Here is a 27,458-nt window from a genome sequence, read left to right as displayed (position 1 = left end):
GCAAGAAACCACGAATTAGAGGTAGAGAGAATAAAACATAATGAAAGACGGGGAACACGTGGCAATAATGATTTTATTGGGTATTTGAATTTAATGAAAGGTGTAATACCAGAGGTGACGGAAAACATAGAGGATTGGCCTTTTTTCTTTCATCAAGCAGAGACTATATTCAAGTTGTATGAGGTCCCGGAGGAATACCATGGGAAAATTATACTATGCATTTTGAAGGGGAAGGCTGGATGCATAAGTATGAGGCAGGCAGAACCCGATTTTGATGATTACAACAGAATCAAAGAGATGATTTTGAAGGAATTTCAAATCACTCCCATTGAACATAAAAAGAATCTAGATACGATGAAAAGGAAAGCGGAAGAAACGTGTTGTCAATATGCGGTCAGGGTGGAAACAACTGTAGATTTATACCTCAAGTCGAGGGAAGTTAGCACATTTGAGGATTTGAAACAATTGGTCATCGTTGATAAAATTAAAGAAAGCCTGTCCCCAAACATCAGAACCTATATACAGTTGAAAGAAACAGACGGTTGGTTAGATGCAGTCAAACTCGCGAAAGAAGTAGATAATTACACGAGTGCGACAAATAATAGCGGTTCACATTCAGAAAATTTTTCTGACATGGGATGTTATGATAACCAACAGAATAGATATTTTCGTGACCATGGAAAGAAATATTCTGATCAGAAGCCACTTCGAGAGGAAGGTTGTTTCATTTGTTCGTCAAGATTCCATGTAAAAAGAAACTGTCCCGAAAATAAGAACAGAGTCAGCATGAGTAATAGAAGAGCAGGTAATTTGGATACTAGAGTCAACCAGATAGAAACGGAAAGTGTACCACAAGATACAGAAGCGTTTTCAGTAACAGGAATCGGTATCAGTGACGATATCAGACAGGATTCCGGATATATCCAATCTATCACCGCATTGAAGAGAACGAAAGTTAGCATTGAGGGAAAAATTGTGAATGCATTGATTGATTCAGGTTGCCAAATTTCTGTCTTAAGAGAAGATTTGGTCCCTCGCCACAAGACAGAGTCTAAAGCAAAGACATATTTGAAACCTGCGTTCGGAAAGCCTATTTTGGCAGGTTTGAGACACATCAATCTGGCCATTCCCGTAACGGACAAAACAAGTGTAGTCCACCACAGAGCCATCTTGAGCGCTATTACACCCCACATAAGTGAGGAGGCCATATTACATCCACAAATTATCAACTTACTCAAAGGGGAAGTGAAGGATCAAAAGATCGCAGCTGTGAACAAGAAGGATATAACGAACAACGAAATGCAGGCAAAGCAGGGTGGGAGAAATGGAGTGGATGAGAGGAAAAAACATAAACAGAGCACACCCTCACCCCACAAGAAGAATTTCGAAGAAGCGACCCACTGGTTGCTGAATGGGAGTCAGCAGCGAAGGGTAAGTGAGGATAGGGCGGGCTGTGCCCTTCAACAAAGGGGTTGGTTTTACCAAAGAAAAGAAAAGTTTTTTTTGCGAAGGGCCCGCTCCTTTTGAGGGACATGTACAAGAGTGCTAAGAAACAAATGACAGAATCTAGTACTCATTTTATTGGGAGGGGATTGTCAAGGATACGAAGGAATTTTGTGTGTGCATGTGAGGCTTGCCAGTTGAGAGGAAAGAACGAAGTCTCAGGCAGAGCTTCAATTACTCCATCAGTAGGGGCAGAACAAAAACTCACACTGTCCGACCATCATCACAACACCTGGAAGCGGACACGCCAGGGACAGACAACGTAAGTGCAGACGTGATATCACGTTTACGAACAGAATGAATTGTGTGAACTGAAATAATGAACATTAATGTTTACTTGCGTTTTATTGCAAATTATGTAAATATTTATTGTTATCAGTATCGTGTTATTTGATCATATCCTTGTTTCTATTATGTTAATGCATTGATACTATGCATGTAATCAGATTGTCTTGTAAAATATGTTATGCATATTTCACGCTTAGGAAGGGGGTAATGTAAGGTTTTCCCCCATTGGGAAGGAGCATGATGGGAGTGGAAAGCGTGGGTGGGGGAGAAAGGCCCTCGACGAAGAGAAAAGAAGCTTGGTGTGTTTTCGGTTAGTTAGAGAGTGGCTCCTGTGGACTCAGGAGGTAATTTCAAAGGCTCGCTGTAAGCGAGGAGGACGTGTTAATAGTATCATGTTTATTGTGAAAAAGTATGATTAAACCAAATATTATATATAAAAGTGGCAGAGAGTGCTTGTGATTGTGTGTGGCAATTATTCATTGAAAACGAACCCTACAGTAGAAGTCCTTCTGCTCTAGAAGGTCTTCTACTCTAGAAGGTATTGGTTGTTGGGGGCCAGAGCGTGCCGACTGAGCTGAAGAAAAAAAACAAAGGTCGGAACTTCATTTTGAACTCTAGCTTTTACTCCATAAAAGTTGCAAGGAAAAAAAACAAGATCATTTACGATCATAAAAAAATAAATAAAACGGCACACAAATAACACCCGGCAATCTCAGGGAGAAAATAAACAATCCCGACATACATGCAGAAAAAAACCAGCCTACAGTATAAAGCCGAGCTCCCGTGAGGGCGAGAGCACGCCGCTGGCGATTGACATATTGCGTCGGACTGAGCGGTTCCACGTGCACAGAGAATAAAAAAAAGAAAAACATTCCAACATAGGTTTTTGGCGCCGCATAAACTGAACTGGATCATTTCACGTGGACAGAAACGTATTACATAATCACACAACGCGTTTGTGTTTTCCTACCATGGCGCATCAGCTCACAGCCTGCATGCTACGATTGGAAGGGAAGCACAAGCTCGATGAAGGGAAGTGAAAGAAAACAAAAATGCAGAGAAGATCGGTGAAACAAGTGGTGCACAACGCATTTGACTCCTCCAGAAGCAGTCGGCCAATCACGCCTGGCGTAAAACACTGCCGTGAGGCTTGTTGCGCTCTCTAGGAAAACAGTCGAACTTGTTTTCTTATTATTGGCGAGTGGACGGCGTGTCACGCTGGGGGATTCACTTTGCACACGGCACAGAAAACCTGCTCCTACAAAAACCCGGCTTAAGAATAATGGGAAGAAATGTGCTTTAAACCCAATTATCCAGGGTTATTGGCTGCTAAGGCTTTTTCCATGTGCTTTGCACTTTTTTAAGGATGTCACTAGCAGAGTAAAAAAAAAAGTGGCGACAACTATTTCGGAAAACAAATTTTTCAAGGACTCACAGAATTCTTAAAAAAAATGTCTTTTTCAAGGACTTTCAAGGCCTTGAAAATGAACTTTTTTTTTCAAGGACTTTTCAATGTTTTCAAGGTATATGAAGGTAGAAGAGGGAGAATAAAGACTAAACTGGCATTGCCAATAACATTATACTAAGACTGATACCAGACTAGCTGATCACCAGTTATTTCATTCATTATTAACTGTTTTGTTTATTTAAACTTATTAGGAAAGAAAAATCCAAACACTTACCCCATTCGCCCATAAGCTTTTCCATATGTAGGGTCAAGACGAATAGCTTCTTCACAATCTTTAATTGCAGCATGATAATCACCCAGTCGACTGTAGGCAGCAGCTCTGAATAAAATGTAAAAGAATCACTTGCAATAAAACAAATTATCATAACAAAATGAGAGATACAGACATGTACACAGAGATGCCACTGTTCTACAATTTATTACCACTCTAGGACCTAAGTTGTTGGCAAAATCTGGGTTTTTTCAGAGTGAAAGTGGGTCCGGTCCCTCTTGAAAAAAAATTAAATTATGGTCTTCACCCCTTCCCCCCCCCCCCATCACGCACTTATCCCTGTGAATCAAATATATTGTTTCTAAAAACATGTTTAATTCAAAGGCTCATTGGAAAAAAGTTTAATTTAGCAACTTATAACACTAGGTTCTTTAACATTCATTGTCTACTAGTAGAGAAAGCTTGCAAAGAAACCCATTAATGAGAACTTAACACATGGAAATGCAATAAATCTGAAACAAATATAATTAAACTAGCTGTTACCCGCGACTTTGCTTGAGTGGATTGATAATTTTAAATTAATCGGCGATGGTTCACCCAGTGCCGTCTTAACGCATGGGCCCACCCGGGCACGGCCCGGGGGCCTCAGGAGAAGAGGGGCCTCACAAAAATGAGATTCGGTTGATATTTTCTAGAATTTACGAGGTAGGGCCTCAGGAAAACCAATTGGCCCGGTGCCCCATGATGCTCTTGAGACGGCCCCGGGTTCACCCATAAATCATCTGAACCTATCATGATCCCCCTTGGGTGCTGAATTTTTAGAAATCCCGTCTTGGTTGGTATCTAAATTATGAAACATAATACTGACCAAATTTCATATTTATAGCTTCAGCGGTTTCAGCTCAGCTATGCGATTGCTCCATATAACCTTTGAACCGCCCTTAGGGGTTAAATTTTGAAAAATCCCTTTTCAGTGAGTCCCTACATTGCAAAATAGAAATACTGACCAAATTTCATAGTTTTTACTTCAGCAGATTCGACTCTGCACGATTTTTCTATGTAATCTTTGATCCCCCTTGGGGGTCAAAAATTCAGAAAACCCCTTCTTAGTGAGTCTTTACGTCATGAAATAAAAGTACTGACCAAATTTTATGAATATAGCTGCAGCGGTTTCGGCTTCAATCTATAAATTCTCTTCTGATTGATTTTTCAATTTGAAAAAAACCTTAGCTCTTTCAATAATATTAAATTTGAAGCAAATGAGATTTTGATGTTTATCTTACGATTCCCTATTCATATGCATCTTTGTGAAGTGATTTCCTTCTGGAATGATGTTTTTCCCTCCTTGATAGTCTACAACTCTGATCTACCACCCACTTAACTGCAACATATTTTCACACCTGAATATGGGGAGCTATGTCAGATTTCTGTTGGTGAAACTTAACAGTATGTTTGCATGTCTCCAGCATTTGGCATGTTTTGTGTTCAAATACAAGGCCACAATAGGCATAATGCCCAACAAAGTGGCTAAAAAAAAAATATGGATGTTACATATTTCTAAAATACAGCATCCCAATTAAAAATTCAATTATAAAAACTATACATATGATGAAATACAATACTCATAAACAATATTTATGGTTGTCTTATCTAAATATGGATAACTTCGCAATTCACCTCAACATGTTTATCATACTTCTTTTTTAAACATGTCAATGTTGTGTTAAAATTTACTACCCCTAAGAGTAAGCCATTCCATTTATTAGAGAACCTTATATTTAACCCTATTAGTGAAAAATTCCCAGCAACCCCACAACCTAGAATTGTCCCTTACTAATTGATACTGGTGTCCCCCCTTGTCAAAGCAGTCGATTGACGGCGTATTAATAATTCATGGTCCACTCTATAAATCCCATTCAAAATTTTTAACCCTTCAATCATATCCGCCTACACTTGCGTTTTTCTAATATATTCTTCTATAATGTAAACATATTGAAGAAATGATCTCTCTCTTCATAACTCAAGCCTTGTATGACAACAAGCACATGCATATCTCTTCTCTGCACCCCTTCAACCAAGTCTATAACCCTCTGTAGGTATGGTCTCCAGAACTTTACAGCATACTGCAGTCCAGGACAAACTAAACCCCAGAAAAGCGGAGAAATGACTTAAGAAGAATGCAAACAGACCTTTTGAAAATGAAACCGAGCATGCTATTCCCCTTTTTCGGCCACCCCTGAACAATATTCAGAAAACCTAAACCGCTTGTCAATGAGAATTCCCAAATCGGTGACCCTAGTTACATCTGGGATACTAATATCATTCATCTTTTAAATGAAACATGGGTTTTTGAACCAAAATAAACGAGCATGCATTTATCAGCAAAGTATGTTGAGAAATGAATTTCTGGATGAGACGCATCAAGACGTTTTTTCTACCACCACTCACAAAAATGAACTTTTAAAAATGTCTTGGTTGAAACAATTTTTTAAATAAAAATACCAAAAACAAAATTCAAAATGCTTTTCTAAATTGCTAATACACTTGAAGGAAAAGAAACGACTACTTAAAATTCCCTGGAGAGCTACAAAATTTCTGAACGAGAGCAGTTTTGTAAAAGGTTTAGATTGATATGAGGTATACCCAGAGGCAGATTTTTTTTAATGGCGGGTGCACTGGGGCTCTGTCTTCTACACCACCAAAAACCCAAACTTCATACCTTTTTCTAATTTAAGGGCCTAATATTTTCTTTTGTGCCCTGGGCCTCGACCGACATTAATCCGCCACTGGGTATACTGCTACATGAATCGCCACCCCAGAGCTCCTTCTGGGGCAAAACTAAGAGGTGATGAACGAAAAAACATGCATCGAGAAAGCCGGGGTTTATTCACTCTTCATCTATGAAAAAAATCAGGGTTGAACAGAATTTTTTTTTGGGAGTTTTAGCCACGATTTTTGCAAAGTGCACCCCTATGCAACATTCAAAAACTTTAAGATTTTTCGGAAAATGTGCATTTGCATAGGTGCAAAACAATTTTACACCATATAGATGCAGTCTTTGAATGCCGGTAGATAGCCACGAAAGTTCAATTTCCAGTATGTAACCCACAGGGTGTAAAAAAACTCAGAAATTAGAAAATTCTTTACACAGCCCCTCATTCAGAAATATAACTGGGGGGATACCACATCATCTTATTCTTCAACAACCGCAGATTATAACTATACAGTACAGCAAAATGCTTCATCTGTACTTCAAAGTAGTGAAAACTATTTTCACTATTCACTATTCATTTCAAAGTTACACGACCATGATAGATAGTAAAAAAAGGCAGAAAAAAAAGTTGGGGAGGGTTTTTTCTCTATACTTTTTTCTACTTCTTGGAACTAGGAAAGAGTGCATCCTATGGGATGCATGAACTAAATTTTTTATGCACCTTATTCCAAAATTTTAGGTATTTGATCTGTTGTGTACTAGCAGCATCTCTATACTGACATGCCAACTTTAGGAGTCCAGAAAGAAATTCTCTCCGAATGGGGGACTTCCCCACAAGTCACACTAAAGCCCCCCAAAAATTTTTTATTAATTTTTATGATAAAATTTTAACATCAATTTAAGAAAAGTGCCCCCCTCCCCAGGTAGGTTCTGCATACTCAGCTGAGCAGAATATAATAAAAAACATTTGCAGCTCAATTATCCGGAATATCCCTAGTTTTATTTTCAATACAATATCGTTCAAGCTGTTTCCACACAGTTGGCACACAGCAGTGCTCTCATAGATCAAAGCAACTGTCTTAACCTACAGCAATCGCAGTAGCTAGTGTAAAGCAGAATCCAGACCGACTGCACAGTGGCACATCAAACCGAACAAAAAAATAATTTGGAAGCATGGCTGAGGACAGCGCTGGCGATTTTGATGGCGTGACAGAACTAATGAAATAGGGGCAGGGGAAATCTACACATATGCTGAATGTAGCGTTCAATGAGATGGTGAATGGTTTTCTGAAACATCGCTTATGAAAGCAGGGGAAAAACAAAACTTGGTTAGGCTGATGCCAGACGAATGCGATTATCATCGTATGCCAAAAATGGGCGAATGCACAACCAGTTGTCAGTCAAGCTCTAATTTTCATGAAGGAGCTCGCTAGGCAGTAGAAAAAAAACAGCTTGTCTGTCAAGAGCTGGGCAATTTGGAAGAATTTAAGAAAAACTGCAAAAAAACAATATTACATGTATAGGAGTTTTTATCGCAGAACATTTCCAGTCAGGAGGGCTCGTTGCAGAACAGTGCTAAATTTCTGTAATAACAGTAGTCCAGGAATAAACATTCAATTAAGACTTCATTTTTTCTATAACTATAAAATATATTTTTGAAACAATGAACTAAATCTAATATTTTTGTTTTTTACAGGCATATTTTAATTTAGTCGCTATAAATTGTCCTTTACAACCAGTCTAAAAAACTTTGGTTGCAGGTTGAGAGAGCTGCTTATAACTTTGATGCCACGTACATATGAAATAAACCTATTCTGAACCGACAAATATAACATTCTGAAATTTTTATCAATTATCAAGATCCATTTTGAATTACTTTTTAAAAGTTAACATTTTGATATTTATAATTTTTTTTTTCTGTAGAAAATAATTATTTTTAATTATCAGTTATATTTAGTTTTATTTCTTGTACTCCAAAAATAATTTTTATTTTATGAAATTAAGCCTAAGTTGGGTCTAGTAAATACATATAAAGTTTTGAAATACTTTTTACCCGTATGGTTACGAGAAATTTATTAATGAAAAAAGACTAGAAGTAATTGAAACTGTGAACAATAGACCTTAATTTTGCGAAAAACTGATAATTTTACTGCTAATGTGGGAGACCTAAATGTTACATGACAGACATTTTCTTTACTGTTAACTAATATTCTTAGCTTTACATTTTTGTACTTGAAAAGAGAAATTTGCTTTATATTTATGTTTCTAAAAAAAATTTAAAATCTGCATTTTTGACAAAAAAATTAAACTTTAGGTCCATGCCGGGAGACCTAAATATTTTTCAATTACACTGAAATTTTTTTTGGTAAATATGTGACCATAGTGACAACTTTTTATCGACTTGAAATTTTGAATTTTGAAAAAAAGTTTTTCGTGATACGCCCTAATGCACATTGCTATACCAGCAAAGCAGCTGCTGAAGACCCATTTCGACAATAACAGGATAGCACGACACCTGGCTGGCCGTCAGTTCACTTGACCTTAACCCTAGCAACTTCTGGTTGTGGGGGTACCTCAAAATGTTATGAACAGTGGTCGAATTGCAAACTTTGGTGAATTGCAAGCTTCAGCGTATCCCCCCCTATATGTTATAAGTTCCTCAGGAATATTAATGTGGGGCACGTTTGGTTTAATAAAGGTGAATTGCAAGCACATCCACATCATGACCATGGCATACTATGATCTGTTGTTGAACAAGAATTTTTGTGCTTTCACCTTATAGGCAGAACACGGTGGACAACATATTTAACATTTCTTGAGTAAGTTATTTGTTTGATTACTTCACTTTTTCGTGATGTTTTCATGAATTATGTAATTGTGTGCTGCTAATTTAAGTTATCATTTTGCCATGACTGCCTATTGTTTCCATTCTGTGAGCAAATTTCCTACGTGTTGGATGTCATTAATTTTACATTTTTATAAGTATTTTTTCCCCTTTACTTAAAATTCCATTTCTTCAGGAATATTCATGTCAATTTTCAAGTCATTCTGCCAATCATTCTTTTTTTTAGTGTTTTGAAACCAGAACCTTAGTTATAATCACCCTGTATATCGTAAATAATTGCTAATTAATCTGCATTATTTATGCTTCATTAAATGCATTATATTCACCTAATTTTTATTACAGTTTTTGCAAAATAGCTTTCTAATTAAGCATACTGAAAGTAACTGGAGAAAACACATTTATATTGTATAATCAATAATAACATTAAAAGAATTTTTTCAAACAAAGTAATCCATTGAGTTAAGCAAAAAATAATTAAATTGTAAAAGTTGGTTTTTGTTAAAATGCAAGAAATATTTATTGATTAATTAATATGGGAATAGTGTTAATTACATTAATAAACATTTTATTTTAATTTAATTGTTAGAAGTTCGAATGATTTTTCAGAAATTTTATTGTTTTTAATGTTAATACTACTTAAAACAAAAAACCGGTTTAAACCAAAAACCCAGTTTTTGGTTTTTTCAAAAAAAAAAAAAAAAACTTTTTTTTACCAACCCTGGTATTTGGATAATTTTACATTACACTCACTCGTCTTTACATAAATTTTGTTTCTGCATTTGAAGAAACAACCATTAGATAATTATGGCATAAAGTAGTGTCTCAAAACTTTGAGGCATTCCGATTATTCAAAATTCTTTTTAAAGCCTCTTTGTTTTCCTTCATTTTCTTTAATTTTTCTTACAAAATAAGAGTAATTTCAGTCTTATGGAGGAAGGGGGGGGGTACTGATTCCTAGACTGGGTTCATGGATGAACTTTCAGGTCAGAACTTTTCACTGCGCCCCCTTAGTAAATGTATAGTTAAAGAAAAGAAAGCATTCATATTTTGGCCTTCAGCTTCTGTCAGTCTCACTTATCAAGAAACTGACTCTTGGCAGTTGTGTAATGAATTAAGGACAAAACATGTAAAAGTAGGTTCACCCCCCACTTGCTTAACAAGTTGGATTATCCAATAAGTCAGAGAAAGCTAGTTTTTGTTAATCCAAGAAGGTCTTGGTCCCGTTTACTTCAGATTATCAAGTCTACTGTACAACAAACTTTTATTTTAAAAAAATTTCAATACAACAGAATTTTCACCACAATCTACTTTATTTAATAATTTGAACTGAAAACTAAAACGAAAATTCCTATTTTATGCAAACTATCTATTTTTATCCTTCAAGGGGACATCTGGTATTTTGACTTTTGGACCATCTACCAAATAGGTTTGTTGCTGCTTTTTACAAAACAAAAATATGCAAGTATCACAACAAAACATTTATTGAGTAATATTACATAGGCAATTACCATTATATCTAGAAAGTATTGTTAATGGAGGATTTTGACAATACAATTGGAATGGAAGCAGCCCCAAGTGGATTTTTAATCATAGAACAGAAAGAAGGAAGATCTAGACAAGCTGCTCCAAATAAAGTATTTTTTGAATAAACTCAAAATTTTTAAGTGCATGTTTTGGAATATCAACATATATATTTTTATATGAATTTCACTACGTTTTTACCTGTTGCAAAAATATACAGCATTAGATCCATTGAGACTTATGGCTTGTGTGTAGGCAACTACAGCTTCAGCATTTCTTTCAGATTTCATTAGATCATTACCTATATAATAAAATAAATGAACATATACATATATAAACAGTGGATATGACAAAGTTTACACTTGGAACATTTTCCCGCTAAGTACGACTTGGGGACGTAGCCAGAAATTTTGTTGGGGGGGGGGGGCAAAGTGAAAGAACACTAGATTTGGCCATCTTTTTCCCCTTTTTTGGTCATTTTCTCACATTTCGGGGGGGGGGGGAAGGACGACCAGACCCCCAAGTCCCCTCCCCTCACTACGCCCTTGGTACGACTTATTTTCATGGTCCTAACTCTAATGCTCATTGAGATTTCTCAGAGCGGTTCCTGCTTACAATGCTTTTTCCCGCCAGTTTTTTTGAAAAATGTAAGTGGGATTCACTTTAAATATAAATATAGTAGAAAAGTACAATGTATGCGTGGGGTAAATAAAAAAAAACTAGAGCACAGAAAAAATTAAATTCCATAAAATTCAGATTTTCCATTTGTAGCACGCAGGACTAGAAAGTATGAAAGTGATGCAAGGAAAGTTTTTAATGCACAGAAAAATATTTTAAATATTTTTTCATTCATCAAAGAGGACAAAAACCAAAAAGTCCTTGACTATCAATAACAATATACTCAGAATTAACCAACGAATAAGGCAGATATATAGAAAATACAAAACTCCTAATGCATTTTGACACAAAGAGGGTGCTGTCTTCAGAGGAAAAATATATAACTTAATCACGCTGAATGAGGATCCCACTTGGGTTGAATATCAAATTTAAACTCTCGGTTGCTCAGCTAAAGAAATATGTTAATTTTAAACGCCATGGTCAGAATAAAGCTGAGAACCTGAATGTGAGTCTACTGCACCACACTGATTGGCCACATACAAAATGGAGCTACCCAATTTGTCCGTTCAAATTTCCTTAAAAAATTGTGTGACAAATTATGGCAATGCTCAAAGAGCAATACTCCAAGGCAATGTTGTCACATATTTGAAATAGTTTTTATAAATAATTAAAGTAAGATCCATCCAATTCCTACTTGAGAAAATTGAAAGAGGCGGTAAAAACAAGTGTCTCTTTCCGATCATAAGCAGAGCGCAATTCCATCAAGTGCCCTTTCCTTACATATCTACGGCTTACTCAAAGTGCAGAAACCTACATTATTTCTCCATCCCATAGTCTCTAACATAGGTGCAACTTCATATAGCCTCGCAAAATTTGTTGTATCGATTCTCTCCCCACTCACTAAATCAAATTAACAGTTAGAAATTCTCATCAAGCTTTGCTAAAATCATATGTACATGGGTCAAATCATATTGTTACGGATAATTTTTCACAAGTCCTTGAAATAAACAGAGGATGAAATACTCTGAGGATAACAGGATGTTACAAATTTATTTACAGAACAGCAATTTTTACATGTATTTACAAGCAGTGATATAAGCTAACCAGGGGATGTACCACCTTCTGATTCTTAATAAGAATCCGCTTCTTAACTATGGATTTGATCTTTAGTTAAGAATCGAGAGAGAACTTTACTACCACATTCTTAACTAAGAATTGTTTTTGTTCCATAGTTAAGAATCGAGTCAAGAACCAAGGCTACCCACTTCTTAGCTTAATTCTTAGTAAACAATTTTTTTCTTCTATACGAGATAACTTAAATTCTTTCTTTAATATAAGTTTTTTTATGATTCATATTTTAAAAAATGGGAAAAAAAATTAACAGTGCAGTTTTATTTCCAAATAAGGAATTCGTCAGACTTTTTAAGTTAGCGAAAAGTTATCTGAAGGTTGTGTGGGAGAGTTGAAAACAGTGTTAGAGTCTATATACAGCACATATATGTTGATAATAGTGATAAAATATCGGATTATTTCAATAAAGTTTGATAAATTTTACTACATTTATCAGTGATTATACATATTTTTCAAATTTTCAATCCATATATATCATGATTTTAACCACCTCGCAGGGCATTTTGCCTGTTGTAGTGTTGTATTTGTATTGTATTTGTATGATCGATGAGTCGTAAATACAATTTTTTTTCATATTACGGGAACTTGTATGATTTGAAATTTTTTATTAGTTTAAAACTTCAGAGAAAATTGAATTTCTCCCACAAAATATGTGAGATAAAGCTCTAATCGGCCAAAATATAATTGTACATAAATTAAAAATCATCATTAACCTGCTGCTGCGTTTTTTTCACATGCTTCGGTGTACGTGAAAAAGCCAACATTACAGAAGCAATGACCATTTTTAATATTGATGTATTATCTGATCACTATATTATTGTTATTTGACCACGAAGCAGCTATGCAATACATGTACATCACCACGTTCAATTCACCATGACAATTAATTTAAAGAAACGTGAAGCATATTATAAAAATTATTGTCTCTTGTTATGTTAGCTTCACTTACATACTTAATGTAAACACAACGATGACTCATTTATCGCATTAACCATGGTTTGACAATTATGCATAATGACCCACAAATGTGATAGATTCACAGTATATGAGCAAAATTTATCAAACTTACCGAAATGGCAGGTGATTATTCATATAATAACAGCTCTTTATCACTGTCACCATAACATATATAGCATATAGCCCCTCTTCATGGAGGGTGGCAGGGATCCATCCCAGTGAACGTGGGATGAATCTTTGGGATTCGAATCATATCGAATGATTAAGTATGGATATGTTTGTTTTTTACTGCAACATGTTAAAAAATTTATGTATTTATCATTTCTTCTCAACCATATTCACATTTGCTGAAATAATCTCCGCCATTTTTTCAGGCTCCAGCTAGCATCGCTCTAAAATTTCTTTTCCCTCTCCATCTTGTCAACAACAAGTTGTTAATTTTTAGCTGGGCGCTGATTGGCCGATGGCGAAATTCCCCAAAAGGGAAATTTATCGGCCTGTCCATCGTCAAGTGACCTTAAGAATAACTTTTAACAATCACACCGTGGTTGCATTCGGAGCTCGATTCTTAACGTGATTCTTATGAACCGATTCTTACGTATGGATGATTGGTTATTAAGAATCAGAAGGTGGTACACTCCCAGATCGGTTATCTTATTGAGCATAAAAGTCCAACAAATATCTCTTTTCTTGTGATCGCCTCACTATTTATAGGTACGGTCGAAACTTTGAGAAAAAGAATATTCCACAAAATTCTATTTTACAGTTTCCAAGTTGGTGGTTCCACCGTACGGAGACCTAGATAAATCTAGAAGCTTTGAGCATATCTTGACGTTTCCAGTTTGGCAACAGGAGATTATTATCTCGAGGGGTTATTAAAAAATTACATTACCAATATTTTTCATAACAATATATACATCAAGAGACACCAATCATGGTGTCTTTTGACAGTCTCAATGTTCACTAACATTCTCATAACTGTGGCAGTATTAGATGGGAAAAATGACTTAAAACACATAATTTTCCACAGCCTGAAGTAGAAGAAATATACAATCTCACATTCCCATGTGTTTCAGTCTTCAGTTTTGATAACATTGACACCCAGACAGATGATCTAGCAATGGGACTTGGAACAATTGTTGCTCATTATGAATGATATGAACCTTCATGTTCAGTTCACAGCCAAATTCGAAACAAATAATGATCTTTCTTGGATGTATTAGTAACTAAACAAATCCCATTTCCAAACCTTTGTCTATCGTAAGACTTTTTTTGTCTCACTACCACCTCATTTTAGATCTTGCCATACCACGCAACAGAAATTCTCAGCCGTTTGTACTCAGATAGTAGTTATATAATGGGCACATTTAACATCTGTTTAGATAGGAACACATTAGATCGTGAGCTTGAGAAACTATCACAGCAATTGCTAAAGACAGGAGGTTCAATACCAATATTGTTGATGAAAAAAATAGACAATTCATGAAACCAGTACAAAGCCACTCAAAGAAAGAAAGTATGCCCTATGATCCAATAGTCTCACTGAAAATCAAACCAATTCTCAAAAAGGGTAACCTAACTACAATAGATGTGCTTACTAAAAACTTTCTAGCCCCCTAAAGATGCTATAGCACGGAATAAACAATGGGGCATTTATTACATTCCATGTGGTGATTGCCTTCTTGGTTATATAGGACAGACACAAGGAGACCCATAAGAACAAGATTAAATGAACTTACAGTGTTAAGAATCAAGAGTGTGAAAAATTGACCATAGTTGCTGGCCAGAGGGCCATAGATACAAATTTCAAAACTTAGAGTACCTTCCAAACAAGTCCACGGCTGATTTAGACTTCAATGAGGACATATATTCGGGCCTTCAAAAATTTTTTTGTAAATGATAACAAATCAACATCATCGGTCATAATGCAAAAGTTGTGTGCTTGTAGTTGACTGATCTGCCATCATCTCCAATATCTTGTCTTCTATACCTGCTGTTCTGGAAGTCTTTGTACAACCTGCATCAGACTGGGAAGCAAGAAAGGATCCTGTTTCGCACAGCTGCCGATGCAAGTGCAGAAATGTTTTCGGATTGGGCAACCCCATATAGGGAAAACGCTCACCATACATTCGTGCTGCCTCTGTGGTACTTTCGCTTGCAGCTCCGCAAATGAAATGCATGTCTGCTTTTTCAGTATTACTAAAGTGCGACTATCCCATATGTTACAACTGTTAGAACGGTTGCACATTGTAATAACTTCACAAGGCTGGCATCCATGCCTTTTATTCACTGTGATGCAGATTTGCATACAGTTTCTTCTTCCCCAGGTTACAATTGCATGCATGGTGTTCTTTTTCTCCCAATAAATTTCAACAGGAATGCCATTTTAACATTTGCAGAGTGGTCACTTCGAAACACGCTAGCGCATTTGTGTTTCATGTTAGACCATGCTTTCTTTGATGACAATTGTATTGCAGTGTACTATCACCTCTTAAAGTTTCCCATCTTTTCTGAATTACCCTGTATTTACCCCAACATTTTTATCGTATTTCTTTTTAAACTTGTCAATTGTGTTAAAATTTACTACCCCCGGTGGTAAACTATTAAATTTATGAACAACTCTATCAGAGAAAAATTCCCAGAAATTCTGAGACACCACAACCTAGAATTATCCCTTACCAAATGATACTGGTGTCTCCTTGTCAAAGCAGTCGATTGACAGCATATTAATTCATGGTCCATGTAACTATAGTGTTCAAAACATTATCCAAAAACATTGATTTGGGTTTTTTGATGGTTTAAACCAGTTTTTGACGCTTGTCATGTCAAAAACCCAACACTGGATATAGCTAATAGCAAAATTGATACGATACAGAATTTGAATACACATCTGCTCTTCTGGTAGATTCTCATTTATCCAATGTTGAAGATGTCTATTTTAGCCTCCAGCCAGTTTTTTTTCAATGTTTTAAAAACTTATCTAACTTTTGGGCTGAACCTGGAATGAATGAAATGATCATCAATTTCGTCTAAACAACGTGATTCCAGAACGAACCATCTTTTTTAGGGCTGCTGTTCAAGTATTAAATCATCATCGATGGGGGGAAGGGGGGTTTCCGATTTGCTGACTTTTGATGACAAGGGGGGGGAGGAGGGAGGTTTGGATAGTGCTTACATCGTCAACCACCCTTTATGAAAATATGAGTTAAGATCCAGAGGGGCAGAGCTGATGACCAAATTTTGCTGACAAGGGGGGGGAAGGGGGGGGAGTCAAAAATGGCTAAAAATTTGCTTACGTAATACTTGAACGGCCCCTTAGCTGAAGTATCACTATCTTTATGTCACAAAAGTATCATTACAGTTTATACAATACCATAACTGTAAAAATGATTTTACAGGCAAAATGGCCAACCTTAAACCCATTGAATCAGAAACTATGAATCATAATACAGTAGATGCTTGTTATAACGACCCTGATCGTTCTGTCGAAAACAGACGTTATATTGGGTGGTTGTTCTATCGAATGGTATGCATATAGGGTATTTCTTACATGAAAGGATTTGGGACTTATCCTACTGGTTGTTGTAATGGAACATTGCTATAACATGGGGTCGTCACAACTAGCATCAACTGTACATCTTACAAAATACTAGCATCAATTACACATACCAAAGACTTTATAAACAATAGAAGGTTAATCATTTGAGCCACCCAGTCAACAAAATTACCTAAACACTACTGTGATTACATAATTTACAGTGGTATCGCAACATATTCTCAATATGATGACTGAGAATCGACGTAAAAGGCAATTTATTGCAAGGTCAATTCATTACAACAGGCAGGGCTCAGAAATTTCGCCCCCAATGTTTCATCCCTGACATTTCGCCCCGGTACATTTTGCCTACCCTTTCCATATGAGTGACCGTGATTGGTTGTGTGACAGTTTCAATGAGTGAGTAAGTGACTATGTGAGTGACCAAGCCAGTCGAGTGGCAGACTTGCATCATGTGATCCCGGGTCAGAACCCCACCGTCGCCATAGTTTATTGGCTGAAGTTGATTTTTTGTGGTTCCAAACTTTGAGGCATGAATACGGGCCAATCTCCCCATTAAAAAGTCTCGGCACAGAGAACAAAGTATAAATATTCAGTCATTACACTTAACTTCTAAATATAGATGGCAGCACTGAAAAATTAGACTCAACATTAGATACACACTCAGACTGTTAGGTACACAAGCACACTTCCAGCACAACTCATTAGATAGTAAATTGTCAATGACTATAGTCCCGAGTTGTGTGCTTGGAGAAAAAAAAAAGTGCCCAAGTGATTGTGCCATTAAGTGTATGAGGGAGTGAGTGACCATAGAAATGACCATGGGTGATCAAGTGAGTGAGAGTGACGGTATGGTTGAATGAATGACCATATCAATATTCAAGTACCTGGGTGTTTGAGTGATCATTTTTATGTTGAGGTCAATGACTCAGGGCTCAGCACGGATCATGGCTTCAAAACTAGTGAAAATAGTGATCAAAATGTTCAAAAAAGAGACCAAATAGTGACCAAATTGTTTAAAAAGTGACCAAATAGTGACCAAAATAATTTTAGACAGAGACCAAATGGACATTGAATTTTGATTATTACCAAATTGAATGAATTGAAATTGAATTTAGTTTTTACTAAACTTTGTATTTCAATGGAACTCATTGAAATTGGGGTTTTTTTACATAGTAGTGTGAACTCAAACGCATTCTGCTAACCAGAAAAGTTTTGAATAACTTATCAAATTTATCAACAACTATGTGAGAGAGAGTAACATTACATCCTTTTTAAGTAACAATAACAATGCCTTTCCCCCATGTTGCTTTCCACAACCCATCTTAAAATCAATTTAAGCAGGAAAAACTTCAAAAATGGGAAAAAATGTTCACATCCAAAGGAGGAAAAAAAAATGAAATAACACAAAATTTGATGAGAGAATTTGTCCAATCTACATTCAAGTGGATTTTTCATTCATGTTATGCTATGAATGACAGTATACAAAATGTACTCAAACTTTTTTTAACTAGTACAAATTTTATTTACATACCTAGGTTTGTATTCCAACAAATTTTAAGAAATTTACTATAATGATTTTTAAAAAAAACCTATAAAATTACATTTTTACAATATTATTTTAAATTATTAAATTAAAATATTACTTAAATTATTAAATTAAAAAATATTACTTAAATTACTGAATTAAATAAATTATTAAATTGAATAAAGTATTTAAATTATTAAATTAACTAAATTATTCAAATTATTAGATTAACTAGATTTTAATCATTAAATTAACTAGATTTTAATTATTAAATTAACTAAATTATTTTAATTGTTATACGTTGAGGGAGGACAATCCACACCCCCCCCCCCCAGCGTCAATGGCAGAGCCTACTGATGCATTGTCATCTGCTGCACCCCTAAGACCTTCAAGTCTATGGCTGGACTGGGAAGGGTGGGGCACCAAAATAATAAGGCCTTTTGTGAGGGAGAAAATAAACCAGTTTTGAAATTGTTTGGTTCGAGAGAAAACTTTGTAAATATATATTTTTCTTTTTTTTGCACACAACATGCACCCCTGCAAAAAAAACATTTACTCCTTTACCCAGAAACAGTATAATTTTGGTCCCTCCACCCGTAATTTTTAACAGAAAAAGACTCCGCGGCCTTCCCCGGTAAATTTCCCATGAACCTTGTAATCACCAATTTCCCCGCCAATCAATCGCCGTTTTGCGGCGGTCAATTCAAGATGGCTGACAAAGGGCACATAAAATTACAAAAAAATATATAATTTATAATATGAATCAACATAATATGCGAAAATCGATAGAAATATATCGGGAAATATGGAAAATTAGGATAAAATGAACACAAAAATCGAATCAACGACCAGTGCCGTCTTAAGGCACGGCCCGGGGGCCTCAAGCGAAGAGGGACCTCACAAAAATGAGATCTGGTTGAAATTTTCTAGAATGTTTGGTAGGGCCTCCGAAAAATCAATTGGCCCGGGGGCCCATGATACTCTTAAGACGGCCCTGTCAATGACATACGGGGTTTATAAATACGGTTGATACAGAGTTTATGAATGCTGCTGTCAGGATTACCTATTTTAGTGCCACGTTAGCTCCGACTCCTCCCGTAATTTTCAACGAACAAAAACAGTGAATTTGCCCCCCCCCACCCGAGGCTCCCGATTTACCATGGCCGTAATACGATATTTTTTTCTGGAGGGGAAACGTAATTTTACTGCCCCTTGACTGTGAAATTCGATAATTTTGCAAATAAATTTAATTGCCTTTTCTTAAATATACCATTCCATCAAAAATGCTGTTCGAGGCATTGCCCCCCCCCCCCCCCCCGCCCCAGTTTTGGATCTGATCACGGTATGTAGCAACCCGGGCCGCAAGCACGAACGAAAATTTACTATCGCCCGGGGCCGGTATCCATTTTTTTTAACGGAAAAAGAGTAAACTCGGCACCCTGGCACCCTTCCTCGTTCAATACCCGTGGAACCAGACCCCGCCCTCTCCTAGTGCTGTCATAACAGCGACTCGAGACAAAAACGTTTTAATAACTTTCGAGGTCTAAAAAGGGGATTGTTTTACACAACACCGATATTAAGTCAACAATCGGTATCGTGAAGATGCTCTAAATTAAGTAACGGCCAGAAGCAGATAAAGGTCGGTTGTTGACGGCCCCGGGCATTAAAAAAAAAATTAATATTAGGCCCCTTAAATTATGAAAAAAGTGTAAAGTAGGGCTCAGAGGCGTGCTCGGTGTGCCCACTGTTAAATCCGCCTCTATTTACGGCTCGCATGCACGTTAAGAGTTTTTATCAGCCTGATGACCAATTTTCATCTGATTTGGAAACCCTTGTGTTAAACTAAATGTTGAATTGCAGGATTCTGTGATCTTTTCATAAACAGTTCTCCTTTCGATTATACCTGGGGATACAGTTTCTTGCTGAGATTTAAATCCAGTTAGAAAAATAGTACAAATTTTATTTCTAGATAGATCGCGATTTTCAGTCGGATGATTTTTTTTATTGTAAGTAAATTCAAAATACTTGCGAGCTTCTTTAACCTTGGCCACCTACAAGAGTATTCTCCAAAGCGTATTAATAATACGCTTAATACATATTAATAGTACTGTAACAATAGTTGGGAACCTTTGGGGAATTTGCCAAACCTGCCACTATCTCTTATTTTTGAAATTTGATTTTTTAGTTACTTAAAAAAAAAATTTTTTTTTTTTTTTGAAAAAATTCGTCGATCTCCAAAAATGTACCAAATTGCACACAAATATCAATTACCAGATCCGAGGTCGAGCCCCCAAAATTATATGCGACAACCCAGCATAACTACCCAGGATTCTGGTCTGGCGAAATCGGTGCAATCGATACACAAAGGAGAGAGACAAATGATTTCAAAGAAATTTCTAGTTTTAACAAAAGTAAATTTATTAATTCTTTAACAATTAAATAAGTTAGGAATAACAGAATTATTTCTCAATTTTCATACCGTACACCAATGCAAGTCCGTTGTCTCATCAATCTAGTCCGACTGCAGGAGTTAGGCGATCTTTATCGGATCAAACGTGCCGTGACGTCATCGACCTTGGAGGAAGGTCACGATCCGAGATGAAACCTCACGTGGCAGGAAGAGCTGCAAACAACGGCCGAGATGACGATCGGAAGCAATGATCGATGCGGAACTATTCATCGGCCTTGTCGGAAGGTCACGACCCGAAGCGGGAAGAGCTGCAAACTCGACGGCCGGAAATGACGATCGGAAGCGATGCGGAATCATAAGACGGACGGATGAACGATGACAGGAACCGGGAACGACAACGATTGACTAGAGATGTGGCATGATGGGTCCGGAACCAGCCGGCGATGTAATAGCAACAGAGAGACGAACTATTTCATACTTCAGATGACTCACCCAAAGGCGACCACCTTCACCTAAAGTGATGTATGTTGAGTTGAAAGGCGAGAACGAATGCGAGTTAATGCGAAGTGGCGGTGGGAATTTATACCTATAAAAGGAAATACGGAACGATCCAACTCCTGGGACCGACCACCTCAGAAAAATACACATCAGAGCACAGCCAATAGGAAAATACAACATTTAATTTACATAAATAAATGACAATCGATTTTTTTATAGGAACTTTTGCAAAAATAAGAATGGCAACAAATTAAAAAATGGCGATGTGATCAAGATTGCACATTTTACCGGACTATGAATGATGAAAATATCACAGACAAATTGAATCAACCGTGCACGGTTATAAAAGGTAAGATAACAAATTCTATTAAAGATTATACAATTACAACTATATAAACATGTTTCAAAAATAAGAGATAGAGGCAGGTTTGGCAAATTCCCCAAAGGTTCCCAACTATTGTTACAGTACGCATCTTTAATACACGCGCTTTGGTATTCTCCCGCTGTAAGTTAGTTTCTGCACAGGCTAAATCGTCATTTCAAATATTAAAAAAAAATTAACAAAAGTAACGATAGAACAAACAACAAATGTAACTTGCTCGATGCTCCAAGAAAGGAATTCGGCCCTTAGGACTAAAATTTTTTAAAACAAATAAAATAAAAGATCAATTTTAAAATAAGATGAAAATGAAAAAACGAGTGAGCACGCGTGGGGAAATAAGAAAGAATGGTAGTGGGGGGGGGGATTCTTTATTGTAAGTACGCCTTTTACGCTATTTTTTTCCAACGGACTTTTCCATAAAATGACTTTAACCAAGGAGCTTTCTTTCCAAGCGCCTTGAAATCAAGTTATGCTGACGTCACATGGTATGCTCCCGGGAAGATAAGACGCCTTCATGTACAGGGGTTCTACCAAAGCCTCCTAGATACTACTTTTCTAGGTACTTCTAGGAGGCTTTGGTTCTACGGGAAGGGAGCTAACGATCGTAGTTCAATGAAGGGAGGGAGAAAATTAGCGACCTTGAACCTTTAAAGTTCTTCCTTGAAGAAAAGAAAAACACTGACAGTAGAAAAACGCGCGAGACCGAGGTTTTTTTGCTAAAAAAAGTGGAAAAAGTGACCTGGGCCTGAAAATACATAATAAAAGTGACTAGTTTCTAAAAAAGTGACTTTTAGTGAAAAAAGTGACCCGTGCCGAGCCCTGATGACTGTACAAGTGAACGTAGTGTTCAAGTGAGTGACCAACTCACTCATACATTCACTCACACACTCACTTGGTCTCTCATATGGTTGCATACCGTCATTCACTCATATGGTCACTCACTCACTTTTTCACTCACATGGTCATTCACTTTGTTACTCATGTGGTTAGGGCAGGTGAAATGTACAGGGGCAAATTTTTCGTAAACCATAATGACCACCTAATAACCACCTACACACTTGATATAGCCCACTGGTGGACTATAGAAACCAGTAGACTATATTGGAAACATTCATTGAAATTTACACCTCTGAACATGAAGGAAAACAATTTTTTGTTTATGCTTGAAATAAGGGAAAAATTTCATTACCAAGAGTTTTATATTTTTCAGCATCTGCAATCATTTCAGCAGAAATTTTATTGATAGAAGAGTGACCCTGAAATTAAAAAAAAAAACTCTTACAAGAGAATTTTACAAAACTTAATGATACAACGGAGAAACAAAATATAGATTATATATTTTCTTTCACTGAACAACAATTAATAAAAATACTGTGCATAACAATTTATTTATTTAAAGCAGAAAATTTATGCACATAATTACAGAGGCAGATACAACACGTATTCTTGTCACATGACAACACAAGTGGAAGTTATGAGATTGATGCAAAACCCAGACTTTCTGAAATATCACTTAGCATATCTCCTTGGCTGCTAGTTTGCTGGCATACATTACAGACAGGGTTGACAGTTTTTGACAGCTCAAACTATCATGTCAAAAACCCTCCACAAAAAATTAAAATATTGCTTTCCAATATAAAATTTTCCATTGGAAATGCACACGTTAATTGCATATAATCATTACAGTGACTACGAAAATATAATGTTTATAATGACAAAGAATACATACACTAAATGATCACAAAATAATTTTGTACTCTCTACAGAATTATTTCGTACAATATATTTGTTTTCCCCCCTTATAAAATATGCAATTTGAATAAAGCATAGCATAAAAGCTGAAGGACGAATTTTAGAACTATTTCATATTCTTCAATTCAAGATGATCCGTGACTCTCCAAAATTTCTCAAACTGCTTATAGATATAAATATAATATACTGTATATAGATATGAACATCATCTATACTCTTTTTATACCAGTTCTCACACCATAAAAATAAAGTTATTTTACACCATAATATGTAATGTACTGATTTCTGGTATTTTAAATTATCTAGATAATCACCAATAATTAAAACAATACCCTTATTGTGCATAACATTAAAATATATCTAGCAATCAAAATACTAAATTGCAGGACTAAAATCTCCTTTAATTTGGCAGTGCTGGATTGTAAATAATGCTTAAGAAACTCCTGAAACTTATTTTTAATACAAAAGTAAGAATAAGTTTGAGTAAGATTTGTATATTTACCAACATATATAATGCAATGGTTTTCTAATTGAAGCCAAATGCAAAACAATACTTTGGGGTATCAAGTCCAGCTAGCTCTGCTTTGATTGAAAATACTCTTTAAAACTCTGGATTTATACAACCTGACCCAAGGGCGCGTCCATAGTGAACCGCTTCTCGCTTTATCGACATTAGATAAGAAATAAGATTTAAACATAGATAAGAGTAAAAAAAATGGGGAATAAATGTCTTTATTTAAGGGATTTTTGAAAATAGTTAAGATTGCCTATGCTCAAAGAAACCTTTTTAGTCAAAAAATAAATTATTGAGTAATCGATATTGATCATATTGGAGATTTCAGAACTTTTTCAACTCACAAGTGCTTTTTGATATATATCACATAATGAGGAAGTGCTTGAAGTGTACGCTTCAACATCTTCCGATTTCAAATCATATGCAGATTGCAAGCACTGAATAGCAACTGAAATATAAAAAAAAGTGATTAGTCACATGCTTATGTATGCAGAACCTGATAAAGACCAAATGAACAACAGAAAAAAAATAAGTGTGAAGAGTGCTTTAACTAAGGGGGGGGGGGGGAAAAAAAAGTGAGGAAATTCAAACTTCAAATTCACAAATCTCACCGTTATTATTCAAAAAATCACTGAATAAGGAAATTAGCAGGAAATAGTAAAAAAATATGTTTTAATATTTAATAAATCTCAAAGTTGGGAACCATAGAAAACTAACTTCAGTCAACTACCACTGTGGCAACAGTGGGTTTTAACCCAGGCCCTTGAGAAGCGAGTCTATCACTATGACACGTCCCAAGATGCTCTCTGGGCGGACAGTGGTCATGTCTGTCTGTCACTATGACCACTTGACTTGGCATCAAAAATTTATTTTGTACTGTCAAGACCTGGTAATCATAACTTCAATAACAAAACTTGATAGTTTAAAGTAAAAATTTTAAATAAATTTTTAGCACACACACACACACACACACACAAACAAACCAACCCAGGGTCCTTTGGTTTAAACCACTACTGCTACACCACACATGCACCGCCCCCCTCCGCGGAACCCCCAACGAATCGGTACATGCGGGAATGTGCATGTACGTGTAGTGAAACCTGACGTGAAGTTTTTTTTTGTTTCTCTGTAATGCTTGTTATGTGTAGTGCTGCCATCTGCCACCAATTTTTCTAACTATGAGTGAAGTGTTATGATTGAATGATTTATCGTTGTAGGACTGTTGCTCTCTGTGGCGAGACTTTTTAACGGGGAGATCGGCTCGCATTTGCGCCTTGAAGTTGGGAACCACAGAAAACCAACTTCAGCCGACCACCACTGTGGGGTTCGAACCCGGATCCTTGCATCGCGAGTCCGTCACTATAACCACTCGACCACCACAGAGGTATGGGTTAAACCTTAGTATTAATCAAATGTTTCGAAAAAAAAATACAAAGGCCACAATAGGCAACCTGTAAAACAAGGCAGTGGAAAAATAATTCCCATGAAAAATATAAATATCAAATAATAACCTGCGATAAATATACTGCAATACAAAGCACTGTCTTTGGCGGTTCTATTCCTCTCAACCGTGAAAATATCTTGCATTTCAACATTTCAATGACTACACTATGTGCTTTAATACATATAAATTTAGTGAATCTGCAATGAAATTAAAAACTTTGTGAATAACTCCTAACTGTAATCAATTTCTTATACGTTTTTTAAAAATATTTTTCTCCCCATTTCATGTTCATATTATTTTTGCTTTTTTCCCCCATAGTTATTTTACTTTGTTTCATATATAATTTAGTGTTTTGTAATATCTTTTTTTGGCCACCAATTGTTAAACCAAACAGTAAACTTGATTGATTGAATATATCATTAAATTTGATTATCAGTATGGAGGCAATGTGCTGCTGTGGTGGTTGAGTGGTCATAGTGACGAACTCTCATTGCGAGGTCCCGGGTTCAAATCCCACCATCGCCACAGTGGCGGTCAGCTGAAGTTGGTTTTCTGTGGTTCCCAACTTTGAGGTGCGAATGCAAGCCGATCTCCCCATTAAAAAGTCTCGCCGCAGAGAGGAACAGGCCTACAACGGTAAAATTATCAAAAACATTACACTTCAATCATAGTTCAAAAAATATGTCATAGATGGCAGCACTATAACAAACATTACACAGAAACAAGCTTCACATCACACACACTCCCATTCCAGCATGTACTAATTCGTTAGAAGTTCTGCAGAGGAATATGGATGAGGTACATGTGTGGTTTAGTAGTAGTATGGAGGCAATAATATTTCAATTACCAGTTTTTAATATTTAAATAATCAATTGAATAATTAAAATTCAATATCAATCATTTAAAATTACCAATAATTTTATTTTCAATTAAAAACACCAATTTTAGTCATAATTGTGATGAATTTTAAGAAAATTGATAATCAGCCACCAAATATTCGGTATTCGGCCAAAACATTAGCTGGATATTCTGTATCTGGCTATTTCACCAAATCACTATTTGCTCCATCCCTAATTGATAATTCTGTGGTAAGATGGCAAAATGTCACACAAGTCACTTTTCCCAAAAAATTGATTTGTTTGCATTCTGGAGTCTCGTTCATCAAAATTTTAGGTGACAAAATTTCGTCCATCTCTTTGGGTTTGAGGAACCAACGAAGGAAAATTGCAATAAGTCAAAAAGCCACAGTATTACATTTTTCAGGCCTCGAAGTGAAAATTTGAAAAAAAAATAGGAAAAATAAGAACACCATTGAGAAAAAAATAGAAAAAAAATAGGAGGGAAAAAATGGAATTCCCGAATTATCGTGACATTTAAAAATGTTGTGCCATTAAGATTCACACCTTATGTACTTTAATTATAGTATTATCTATAGATATTTTAGGAAACTCAAGTTCTAATGAATTTAAAAATCTTTCATTTCCACAGAATGTGGTATCGAAAACAATGTAAATAGCAAAACTAAAAAGAAATTAATCAAATTGCTACTGTTACTTGAAAAGTCCAACCATTGATCGTGATCGACCCCCCGTTCTTTTCGAAGAAAGGAAAAAAACCTGTCTAGGTGCCATAAAAATGTAACCCATGCATGCTTAACCCATTGTCCACGGGCCGAATGTGGCCCGGAGTCATCTGTTGTGGCTCACAACTTCAAATCTTATTTTGTAAAAATGAACGAAGCGACACTTCCATATCGTTCAAGAGACCCTGCGGCACAGATTTATGTCATTCAAGTGGCTTGCGTTACATTCGCAGATCACCGCGGCACAGTTCCAGATTACCCAAGTTACCCCAGCTGCTGTTCCACTTCACTTAAATAACCTGTGGCACATTCCTAGATCACTTAAGTGACTCACAGCAGAGTTCCAGACCACTCAAGTACCCGCGGCACATTCCTTGATCAGTAAATATGTCGCAGGATATTTACAGATAACCGCAGCACAGTTCCAGAGCACTCAATTGACCCATGGAACTTATAAAAGTTCAAGTAACCTGCATCACGGTTTCACATTCTCTAAGGGCCGTATTCACCAACATGGTTTAAACTGTAGTCACAATT

The 27,458-nt window shown here is 36.2% G+C and overlaps 1 protein-coding gene across 3 annotated transcripts in view; it reads right to left on the bottom strand.

Annotated features, from left to right (window-relative positions):
• Positions 1 to 27,458, bottom strand: part of LOC149085120 (small glutamine-rich tetratricopeptide repeat-containing protein alpha-like) — an 89,056-nt gene that overhangs the window by 46,129 nt on the left and 15,469 nt on the right. For all 3 annotated transcript variants that reach the window (XM_089232931.1, XM_089232933.1, XM_089232932.1), the window contains exons 3-6: positions 24,240 to 24,343; positions 22,819 to 22,885; positions 10,751 to 10,850; positions 3,474 to 3,578 (exon numbers count right to left, since the gene is read on the bottom strand). In XM_089232931.1, the coding sequence (XP_089089057.1) occupies positions 3,474 to 3,578; positions 10,751 to 10,850; positions 22,819 to 22,885; positions 24,240 to 24,343 (376 nt within the window). The remainder of the gene's footprint in view (positions 1 to 3,473; positions 3,579 to 10,750; positions 10,851 to 22,818; positions 22,886 to 24,239; positions 24,344 to 27,458) is intronic.

This window comes from Pholcus phalangioides, unplaced genomic scaffold, assembly GCF_987345545.1.
Source record: "Pholcus phalangioides strain wild (caught in Gottingen) unplaced genomic scaffold, Ppha-v1.0 ptg000007l_1, whole genome shotgun sequence".
Lineage (NCBI taxonomy): Eukaryota > Metazoa > Arthropoda > Arachnida > Araneae > Pholcidae > Pholcus > Pholcus phalangioides.
The sequence above is the reverse complement of the archived record's forward strand: the minus strand, read 5'-3'. Positions and strand labels throughout refer to the sequence as shown.